Source organism: Rhynchophorus ferrugineus, unplaced genomic scaffold (genome assembly GCF_030347505.1).
Source record: "Rhynchophorus ferrugineus isolate W39M unplaced genomic scaffold, kcgeb_rfMv2 rfM1, whole genome shotgun sequence".
NCBI lineage: Eukaryota > Metazoa > Arthropoda > Insecta > Coleoptera > Curculionidae > Rhynchophorus > Rhynchophorus ferrugineus.
In genome coordinates, this window is record NW_027472580.1 from 27,201,002 (window position 1) to 27,213,608 (window position 12,607).

Below are 12,607 nucleotides of genomic sequence, written 5' to 3' on the forward strand. Positions count from 1 at the left end.
TGCGTGTTTGGATGGATTAATATGAAAGGAAATTCAAATGAGTTTGACAAACGTTTACGGGAATTCTTATGTCAACTATTAAATACTAGACAACTAAACTTATATTGGACGTTCCTCTCGAAAATGGTTCACGTGAAGAACAGTCCAAAACCGTAGCCATGACAGGAACTATTGAAAAAGTACATAATGTCAGCATTTCTTGAATACTGATCAAAAGCAAATCAAGATCAAGATCCGACCGATTTTGTACAGCAATTTGTCACTACAGATAAGATATGGGACCAGTACTACACCAGAACTAAAGAGGGGGCAACAGTTAATCATCGGGTAGAAGCCGGTGGTTCAGCGTCAAGAAAAGGCAAAATCTCTCGCATTTGCTGGAAAGGTCAGTGCATTTTCGTATGAGAAAAGAATCCTATTATTTGAATACTTTGAAAAAGGCAGAATAATTGCAGGTGAATATTAATCCAAGTTTCTTGACTGGCTTAATATCAAAATTCGCAAGAGCACTGGCTTCAACTTTATCTATTTCACACTTTTTCTACATCATCTTTCACAACTCATATGTATACAATTTTTGACTGAAAATCGGTCTTTTTGAAAACAGAACTTTTTAGCTTCGTATATATAAATCGTTTGTATATTACGCAATACTGTCAGAAAAATATAGTAATAAGTAAATTGTAATGTATTATGGGAAATACTTTAATTGAGGCTGATATTTTTTTTCATGAAAAGCACATTCAAGCAGGAAAATGATAATAAATGGTTCCTGCCTGTAATAATTAAATTTTACTGAAAGGCAACTGTAACCCTCGTAGTTAATATTTAAGTCACACACGTTATTACGACGATCCCTGTTACAACCTAATGTAATACTATAAAGTACCGTTAGCATCTTAAACGTTTTTAAAGTGAAAGTAGCATTCGAGACTTTTAAACGTGCATCTGACCTAAATAGTACGAATTGTTAGTGTGTTTTTAATATTACGGCTACTACTATTCCTACCAAATAGTTTATTTCTAGGAAAGTTCAAATAATGTTAAATAATAATGTTTTTATTTTGGTTTACAGACAGAACAACTACGTTCTTTTGTGTTGATAAGTTATTAACATCTTAAAAATTCACTAGGCGTGTACCGTGAATATATTCTTTTAACAATATGCTGTTACACCTGAAATATATTTTCTTCATGGAATTTATACCCGTAATATTATAAACTTAATTTTTATTTATATTTATTTGTAGGAATCCGAAAGTGGAAGATTAAACTCCTCCATTTCAAAAGTTTACAAGAGAATTTATTGCTATAGTTTAATAATTTAAGTAGAGTAGTACAAGTAGTACATATGTCTGTAGAACCTAATATAAAGAATCTTCAAGCAATTCAATTCCGACATCCAATGTACCACGTGAATTGAAAAGTACCTAGCCTTACCTTTAGTTAGCCCTAACCCTCAAAAGGTGCGTGTATAAATTTGACAGCTGCCGGATCGTTAGTTTGTGAATTATAGCATTTTGAGCGAAGCAACTTTTGTTATTGTGAAAAAAATGGATAAAAAGGAATATCGCGTGTTGATAAAATTTTGCTTTTTGAAGGGGAAAAACACAGTTGAAGCAAAAACTTGGCTTGATGCCGATTTTCCGGACACTGTCCCAGGAAAGTCAACCATCAAGGATTAGTATACTAATTTTAGACGTGGTAAAATGAGCACCGAAGACGGTGAACGTAGTGGACGTCCAAAAGAGGTTATTACCGACGAAAACATTTAAAAAATCCACAAAATGATTTTGAATGGCCGTAAATTGAAACTGAATGAAATAGCAAACACTTTAGAGATATCAACTGAACATGTACATCATATCATTCACGAATATTTGGGTGTGAGGGAAGTGGGTGCCGCGTAAGTTCACTTTTGACCAAAAACAACGACGAGTTGATGATTCAGAACAGTGTTTGAAAATGATCAAGCATAATAAACCCGAGTTTTTACGTTGATATGTGACAATGGATGAAACATAGACTCCGAAGTCCAATCGACAGTCGTCCAAGTGGACTGAACACGATGAACCCGCTCCAAGGCTTGGGAAAACGCAACTGTCGGCTGGCAAAGTTATGGCGTCTGTATTTTGGGATGCGCATCGAATAATTTTCATTGACTACCTTGGAAAAGGAAGGACCATCAACAGCGACTATTACATAGCGTTATTGGACCGTTTGAATTGCGAAATCGCCGAAAAACGGACACATTTGAAGACAAAGAAAGTACTGCTTCACCAAGACAATGCACCGTGTCAAAAATCCGTGAATTGGGCTTCGAACGACTTCCTCATCCACCGTATTCTCAAGATCTGGCCCCGAGCGACTATTTCCTCTCCTCAGATCTCGCTGGCTGCTGGGAAGAAATTGGCAATTGCTGGTCAATTGACGTTGGTACACATATACAGTAACAGTTTCATTCGGTTTAATTAGCTCGCAATACCTTACTAGTTCTACCACATGCATAACAAGATTTCATCACAACTCCTCTGTCGTGCTGATCTGGATGGCTCTTCTGAACTAACCCATGACTTTTTGTGATTGGGATTATGGTAATATACCCAATTTTCATCGCCATTTATAATAGCCCACAGAATACCCTTTATTGCCTGTTAAGGGCTTTCTGTTAATTCATATGGTAGCAAATTTTCCTCGTTTTATATCAATTGTTATTTGTAGATTATTTTAAGTTTAAGCTTGATTTTTGTCCAATAAATCTTGCTATTCATAATCTTCGAACATTTTTGGTTCTCTTTATTCTAAATGGGAGACTGCTAATTTATATAGCGGAATAGTTGTTTACATTAATAGTTCACATTTTCACCAACAGATATTTCTGATCAAAATACATGCAAGCACCGAACATTTAAACTTATAACAGGTCAATTGAAAAGTCCCCGTCCTACCGTAGTAAAACAAATTTTCTTGGCAAAATTAGATTTTTTTATTCAACATAATTCCCTTCAAGGGTGATACACTGATTATAACCAACCCTCCAACTTTTCTATACCATTTTTGTAGTACGATTTGTCCATTGCTTCAAAATAGACCTCAGTCTCGTCAATCACCTCTTCATTCGACGAAAATTTCTTCCCAGCGAGCATTCTTTTGATATTTGAGAACAGAAAATTGTCTCTGGGGAGCAGATCTGGAGAATACGATGGAGGAGGAAGCAATTCGAAGCCCACTTCATGGATTATTGCCATCGATTTCACTGACTTATGACACGATGCATTGTCTTGGTGAAGCAGCACTTTCTTTTTCTTCTAATGCGGCCGTTTTTCGGCAATTTTGTCCTTTGGCATTCTACTACGATTCGGAAATAGATTATTGTGCCAACAAATGAATTATAATTGGAGAAACGACAATTCTCTTGTCAATTAAAATATTCACATTTGTATTATCAGAAATAAGGTAATACGATCTTAAATAATTTCAGATACAAGGACAAATTTGCCACTAACTAAGAGCGCTTTTTCCACTACCAGAATGCGTAAATAATAAGCTTTATGCTCACAATCCAACAGCGAAGCGAACTATTCTAAAACTATAGCATATTCAAAATAACAGTGAATGCGCGTCATCAAGATGTTTAATGTATTGCCTGGATATTTTAGGATAAAACAATTTGTTCCTTCTAATTTTACTTTAGTTAAAAAGTGATACGATGCTATCTGATACGTTCGAATATGTAACCGAATTAGCCTACAAATATATTTAAAACATTAATTAAAATAACTACAGGTTCTAAATCGGCAAATGTTTTAGCGCTTCGCTTGTGATAATGAATTTCAAATCGCTGCTTATTATTACGCATATTGAAAATGCCAAAGACATTAAATAGCCAGAGTCAGTAATAGAACAGGTCTCTAATCAGTTATTTCGAATGGGGGGACGAGTTAAAAGTAAATTGATAGTGTTAAATATTAAGTTGCTGCGGTTTTTATTGAAAATATTTTCAGCTTGTTGCTCAAAAAATGAAAAACAATATAATCTTACATTCACCGAAAAAAAAAAGTTCTCATATTAAGTGGGTGCCGAATCAAGATCACCTTGATGTTAGCTCTATCAGAGATCAAATATATAAAATGTATAAAAGCAGTGAGTAGTGTTCTCAATATAAACAATTATATATACAATTATATTAAAAGACCTTGTTAGTCTGGAGAGTATCCATAGAAAACTTAGACATATGCAGCTCTTTGAGGGATGTAGAACATCCCTTTATACACTGTTGGGTAATACAGGATTTAAAGGGTGTAAAAATGACCAACGCAGAGGTCTAATATAACTTTCAGACAATGCTTTCAAGAGAATGCAATTTTTAAAAGCATATAGTAAAATCAACTCATGGCAAGATATGCATAGATATGTGTGTAATTGTATATGAGAATTTGGTCACAAAGTAAAATGTGAGAGAATGTATGTTGCTATTGTTATTACTGAAAAAAATGTGCAAAATAGAAGTAGATGATACGAAGTTCATCAGGTCATTTGGTATTTAATATTAAAATGTTAAAATATATAAAAACAACTTTATATTTTCATTATTACTGATATTTCGTTACTTACTTTTCTGGACTTTTTTAACACAGACAGGCTTCATTCTTCTGAGATAAGCTTCCTCGCTGTTGCAGGTAACCATACGGGGTCCATCGGGCTGGCTGACTGGCAAGGGCTGGCTTCTCTGGTAGGACGGGTAGGTACTATCATAGGGACGAGCTTGGCTACCATAATTAGTATTGTAGTTCCTGGAATAATAGTCCCTATTATTGGTGTCTCTGTTGTAGGGATCTCTGTTGTCCCTATCGTAATAAGGGTCCCTGTTGTCGTCTCTACCATACTGATCACGGGATCTGTCTCGGTCAAAGTACGGATCCCTGTAGTTACCATTATTTCTGCCGCTGTCCCTATCAAAATTACGGTTATTAAACTGTTCGCGGTTAGGGTCATTAGTAACACTATCCCTATCGTTAGGGGATCTATTATAGTCCCTGTCGCTCGAGTTGCGTCTAGGGTCGCCGTTAGTGTAGTCCCTTCGATCGTTGTATCTGTCACGAGACGGATTTCCAGAATAGTAATCACGATCGGTTCTATTTCTACTCGGATCTCCATTGGTGTAATCGTATCGTCCATTGGGATCCCTATCGTTGTTATTATTAGGGAACCGATTATAATAATCGGTCGGATTCCGATTAGGATCGTTAATATTGCCCCTATCGTTAGGGTACCTGTTATAATTATCCCTGTCATTAGCGTAGCCACGATCGTTGGAGTTTCTGCCGTAATCTCTATAGCGATTATCGAAATCTCGCGTTATATTATCCCTGTTACGATAATCCCGATCGTTATGACCGTAATCCCGATTGCGATGGTCTCTGTCATACTGACTCCCGTTATAATCGTTATTGTTCCTGTCGGTACCGTTGTACCGCCTGTATTGGTCCCTGTGATCGTCGCCTTGTCTTCTATAATAATCATCCCTTTGATTCGGATCTCTATAAAAAAAAATTACGGCGTCAAACACGCAGAAACTCGCATACAGCTACAACAATCGACGGACTACAAGAGACGGTGTTATTTTTCAACTACGGCAGGGTCGATTAGATGTCGTTGGACTGATAGGGGGCGGGACTTGTTCACGCTGCATCACAAAAACGCCCAGGATTGCTTATGCTTCCACCACCAATAAGTAACATTTACCCAACCAATGACCCTAAAAGATCACTAAAGTTAGTTAGTAGCTAAGAAAGCAAATATAGCAGAAAATCCCAAGCAACGAAATAACTGGTCAAGCGACACCACAAGATTGCCCAGGATTGTCTTTATCACCAGCACCACATATTTACCCAACAAATGTCCTAAAAGATTATAAAAGTTAATGATTAAGTAGGGTAGACTATATATTTGTACATAAAACAATTTGCAGTTATAACAATAAGTCTCCAATCTGATACATATATGTAAATATATATAATTTTTGGATAGTATTAGGTACATGAATATATTCTGATAAATATTTCGCCTTAAAAAGGCATTTAGAGAAATTGAAACAGTATATATTAATCAAAATATTTCAAATTATTTTTTACAACTATCTCCCATCTCGTGTCGAAGGAACAATGTTGTTACAACAGTGAGCCAATCATTAATATGTTTTCGTACTTCTTCAACATTTCAAAATGTGTGCTGCGAAGTTTTGCTGCATCGATCTAAACAAGTGGTAATCAGACTATGTAAGTTGCTATTACTGATGAGTAGGCTGGATGCGATACAACCAATCATCCTTCGTTACTCCTGTAATATGCGGCTGAGCAGTTGTTATTGCATTGACTATTGTTTTTAAATTTTACCCACCATATGCATAGCAAGACCTTAGGGATATGAATACTCAACTTGGGTGCCGATTTAGATGGCTCTCCCGGACTAATCCATTGCTTTCTGAGTTTGGGATTGTCGTAGTAGATCCACAAGTAATGAAAGCATGATATTGAAACAGTTCGAAATAAAATTTACAGTTAATTCGTGTGGTAGCCAATTTCGCCCATCATAGATCTTTCCCATCGCATGTAAACGTCTAGAATGGTTAATTCATCAAATTCTAAGCTGATTTGAAATTAATTACTGAAATTTGTTAAATTTGAATTAAATATTTCTTCCATATCAAAATAGCTTTCATTTCTCGCTGGCGATGAAGAGTTTTTCAGACAGTTATAGACAGTATTTTCACCAAGTGACCACTTCTACAGCTTTGTTCTGTACACATTACAAATCAATTTTAGCACCCAAAGCTTGTCAGTGTTTACTACAGCAAAACCAAAGGACTGCAAATACGCATATTTGGCTGCATTTGCTATGATTTTTCACGTTTACCGAGTATATAACATTCAAAGATGTAGCAAAAATACTTTGAATAGACTTCGCAACTTTTTTCTGGATTTCCATAGGTTTCGAAGCACAATCACAACACTAAATCAAGTTTCAAATTACGTTTAGTGCAACGTTAGCAACCGACAGGCGTTATACGAGCACTATCCTATCAGAATTCTTGAATTCATATTGTTGGTGTCAAGCAGAGGCTATGGAAATTATACATTAAGAATATCAATTATTATTGTTTAGTTTATTTTTTAAAACTTGTTTTTTTAACTTTTGTTTAATAAAATTGGAGACTCATTGAAGTAAGCAATACAACGTGAGTTTGGTTTTCATGAAAGGTTTATTTGGTCTTTACATTTTTTTATGAGTAAAAAATTATAGACTAAATAGTGACATTTTTCATATCATCCTGCAACATCTGAGGTTGAATTTATTCAATTTCGTGAATAATATTGTCTATAAGATGATGAATCGTTTGGTGCTTATTTACATTAAATCCGAAGATCTGACTGGCTATCCTAAAGCCCATTTCGCGAAATTAGTCTTCTTGGAAAAGCGTCATTCAATAATTGTATTGTTGAACGAGCTGTGTGTTCTGTGGCCCCATATTGCTGAAAGTACATGCCCTCTAGTCCTTGTTCTTCCATTGCAGGCACAAGAACATTTCGAATCATGTCTTGGTATCGTTCAGCAGTAACAGTAACTGCAACACCTTGACCAATGATATTTCCAGCATAAATACCATATCATACAGTTGTTTTTAGTGGATGCAATGATGTTTCAAGAATTAATTGAGGCTTCTATGTTCCCCAAAAACGACTGTTCTGTTTATTGACGTGGCCACTGAAAAGAAAATGGGCTTCATCGCTCGTTATCAGTTTAGACGAAAAATCTTCAATTTCACCACATAGCCCTAGGATTGCATAACGGTACTCAACTCGTTGATCAGGATCTCTTGGTAGCAATTTTTGGTCTAATTAAATTTTGTACGGGAACATTTTCAAATCCGTTTTCAAAATTCACCTTAAACTGCGTGCAGAAATGTGCAACTGGGAACCACGTCTCCGAATTGATGTTTCTGGAGACTCTGCAACGCTATAGCGTACCAGAGCTACATTTTCAGCGTTACGAGACATCCGTTCTCTTCCAGAACAATGCCTGTCTGCTGTCATACCATACTATCGAAAATTCGTATGTAAACAATAAATTGTGGTTTTGTGAGGCGCTGGACGATTAAGATAATTTTGACGCAATTTCCACTGAGTGGCAATAATGGAACGATTATTTTCAATAAATATTGTCACTATTTCTGCTCGTTTTTGTAGCGTCTATAACAAAATTTGGACGTCTACACAACACAATGGTTAAAGGTACGCAATCAAAATGGTAGCGAGACTTTTGCCCCACCTGTTATAAAGAATATACGAGGATAGTTCCAGTGTCCCACCTGACGTATAGATGTCAATGATGCCAAAGAAACCAAACTTGTAGGGGTGAAGTGTAAACACTCTATTAAAAATAGTAATAATTATGTGAAATAAGTCATATATTTTATGAATATTGCGTGTACAATAAAAACTTAAACATTAATGTATAACTGCACGCTTGACAAGAAAGTTTGAAATCTATAAGAAATATAAGAAAAATAAAGAGAAAAAGCTTGAAAAACGGTGAGAATAGTTTTATCTACTAGAATAATAGTTTGAGGTTTTAGATATAATCGTAAGAAAATGTGATACTCAAGAAAGCCAAAATAAATCAGTTAAAGATTGACTTCAGAAACATCCTTCAATGATAAAGTATTTGTTACAATCGGTTGCAATGAAAAATAATATATATTATTCTCAACCCATTTTTGTTCCCTTTGGTAAGTGGAATATTTGTGAATCTATCCTCGTATAACAATTTATTTGTAAAAATATTATAACAGTTTATAAAACATTATATAATTCGTCTAAAATAAGTCTAAGGATAAGGATAAGTCTAAAAAATAGATTTGATTAAGATTATAAATGTACTCACCTATAATATAAAATAATCTAATGTAATGAAATATTAACTAAAATTTTCTATAATTAATTTATCACTATTTTTACAAACGTTTTATAAACTTTCTTAATGTTATCAAAATAATATCAAAGCTGTTATTAACTTAATTTAATAGATTACTTAAATTTCAAATAATAATTCGATTCAATGCAAATTATAAATGGTTTGCTAGTGAGTAACTACTATTACTATAAAAATAACTGAATAATATCAATAAATAAATAAAGATTGACAAAATAAAAAAGATGAAATAACTATAGAACTATTTATTTAAACTAAAACATAATTAATTGTTATACGAAGTAGGTTATACGAATAGAGGTTATTATTACAAAGTAGGTTTTATTCAAAGTAGTAGTACTTTTGAAGTACTTAAATTAGCCAATTAGACAGTAAAAAGTAAATTAATTTAAGGATACCATTCACATGAAGTATCAGTTCATATTTTATTTTAATTTAGTATATTGTTATTTTATTTTAAAAATAAACATAAAATAAACATGTAGTTACCACCAGAATATAACTAAATGTTATTCGAGAAAGATAATTTAGTAAAGTAATTTACAAATTAATTAGTGTGGACGTGAATGCCAATAAGAAATTATTATAATATAATAATACTTACAAGAAGTATTACTTTTATACTTTAGTCAAAAGAATTATGGCTGTAAATCATAACTTTACTAAGACTCAAAAGAAACTTAGAGCAGCATTAAGTATCGATGAGGAGGTTATATGTAAACGTTTAATTATCATTGTGACTGATTTAAATAGAGGAAAAATGCTACAAGATATGATAAAAATTATTAAAACACACTTAGAATCTTTTATTGTATAGTTAAATATTCAAGTGTTTGTATTGAAATTTTCTTTAAAATTGCCATATGGAAAAGAAATGCCACAAGAACCTTAACGAAGAATCCAGGTGTTATGTATCAGAGTTCATAAATTGATTGAACTGATTTCTGTGTATATTCTTACTTTACCTAACGAAGGTTTCGTAAAACGGTATTTAAAAAATAATAAACAAGAATATAAGAGCTTTGCTTCTGCTCATACGGACACTATCTCCACCAACAGTTTGGAAACATAAGTGGCAATTAAAAATGCATTTTCATGGAATCTAAATTAGTAATTCTAATGAATGGAATAATACTGATACTGATGATAAACTCTGAAAAAACAGATAAAAAAATATATCATCAACAAGTTATAACACGACAAATGGAAGAACATTGATGATGATTATTTGGGAGACCGTCCCAACTAGTTTCAACAACTTGAGACCTAGTGAAAGAGAATAAGTCAGAATGAATGAAACGATTTAAAAGCTTCGTACTGTTAATAATCAAAATTAGCTTAGCAGATTAAAATTAACGTACATGAAGTACATTAAATAATTATATTATATCATTGAACATTGAACAAATATTATCTCAAAAGAATAATTTAAATAACATTAATTAATAACAAAGTTTTACGGACATTTTTAGCTGATATGTGTTACTTGATCCATAGCTGACATGATTAGTATGACAAATACATTGTGATGCACAACATGAAATATTAACACATCTAATCGACTCTGGTTTTGATCGTTACGACTAAGCCAATATACAGCAAATGTACAGGTTATGTTAGCAACAAGGAGAAGCTTTTACCTGGTGTCATAACTACGTTGACCGTACGGATCGTACTGTTGCTGTTGCTGCTGCTGTTGCCTTAGCATCGTTTGGTAGTTGGATTGGTAGATTTGGTTGTATCTCATGATCTGTGTAAAGTTGAAGGTATCGGCACAGTTTCTGTCCAGATCGCTCGAGCATGTCCAACACGAGAGTGCATTAACTAAAAACAAGATCATAAAATGTCATTAATATAAATGAATAAAAATATTTGTTTATTTCTTATAGTGTACAGAATTAAATTCATTTCAAAACTAATTTTGTAAATATTGGTACTTACAAAAGATCGGTAACAAGAAAATTATTTTATCAAAATGTTTCAAATTAATTATAACAATTTTATTTTATCAAGGGGCAATAACTATATAAATACAGTATAATAAATTTGGCGCCAACACACTGTTGGTTCAAATTGGTGGAACACACATAATTCAAAAAGTCCGTAACAAAGAAAACGAGGGTTTTTTGTTCAAACTTGACTTTATTTATTAATGTAGTTTCCATTAAGAGATATTCAATCATTCCAGCGTCGCTCCAACATTTCAATACCACTTTGTAGAACGATTTTTCTTTTGCCTCAAAACAGACCTGACACCAGTTGTATCCACTCAGCTGACGATCCTTTTGATTTCGGAGCGAAGTGATGAATACATATTTCATCCCTTGTCACATATCCATGTAAAAGTTGCCGTTTGTTATGTTTAAACATGGCCGAATACTGCTCGGATCCATCAACACTTTCTTGTATTTGGTCAACAGTAAACAAACACGGCACATACTTTGAACAGAACTTTCTCATAGTCAAATGCTAATGCAATATAAAACCAACACGTTCTTTTAATATCTTTACGATGTTAGCTTACTCAGACAACTTCACTTTTCGATCATTCAAAACAATTTTGTGGATTTTGTTGATGTTTTCTGGTGTTACCACATCATTTGGAGACGTTGGAGGTCAGCAAACCAACGATTTATTGTTGTTTCTGATGACTTTTCAAGCCATTGCTTCCTTTGAACGGTATTTTTTCCGCTTCAAGAAGCACTATAAAATAGAAACACGAAATTGTATTTTATCCATTGTTTTTAAAGTAACACAATTAGTGTCACACTTAGCACAATAACTCGCAAACTTATGAGTAGAATATCATGAAATTTTAACTGCTTTCTTTTGAAGGTTAGTACTAACAGAAAAGCGATGAGTGCAATAAAACTAGCGTCATCTATGTGTTAAGCCCGGGACTTTTCACGCCATGTGTTAATAAACTGCAATTATAAGTATACGAAGAGTTTGCCATCTTATGTAATTAAAACATTTTTATTGTTGTTTATATATAGATAGATGGGGAGTGTATGCAGATATATATTGTATACAGTCATATGGCAAAATCTGTATAGTCTTTTCAATAAAACAGCCAATTCACGTCATAGATAATGATAGATGAGACGAAAGTCGAAAATACTGCCAAATGGGAATAACATTGGGAAAGGAAATAAAACTTGGGAAACCATCCCCTACAGGGTATACTATAAAAATTGAAGAAAAAAAAATCGAATCCAAACTGGCCGATGAAGGTACAAGCAATATTCACAAACAACTTAACAGCAGTAGCTATCTAGACAGCTATCTAGAAGTTCTTCTAGCAAAGCAATAGTTTTCTTAGGAGGAAGGTGTTATATAGCACGACTAATACGGCACTGGATATTCTAAGAAATGGGTGTGGTTTGGTTTGGTATGGTAGAATAGGATAGGATAGGATTGGCAGTATTCTCTGTACCGCCTATTCAACAAGTTGCCATATTTTTCCGTTAAAATATGGTAGTGTTCTAGCAAATTAAAATATTTTCTTCTGAACCTTAAACGTTTCATAGCTTTGTACAACAATTGTACATCAAGTATAAAAAATATGATTTACTGACGTTTTAATAGTCGTTATTTAAATTCAGTTGTGAATGTT

At 33.7% G+C, this 12,607-nt stretch overlaps 1 protein-coding gene across 1 annotated transcript in view; it reads right to left on the bottom strand.

Moving 5' to 3' along the window:
* LOC143206587 (uncharacterized) overlaps window positions 1–12,607 on the bottom strand; it is a 34,453-nt gene that overhangs the window by 1,417 nt on the left and 20,429 nt on the right. The window contains exons 2-3 of the mRNA XM_076419196.1: window positions 10,632–10,815; window positions 4,615–5,540 (exon numbers count right to left, since the gene is read on the bottom strand). Coding sequence (XP_076275311.1) covers window positions 4,615–5,540; window positions 10,632–10,815 — 1,110 coding nt within the window. The remainder of the gene's footprint in view (window positions 1–4,614; window positions 5,541–10,631; window positions 10,816–12,607) is intronic.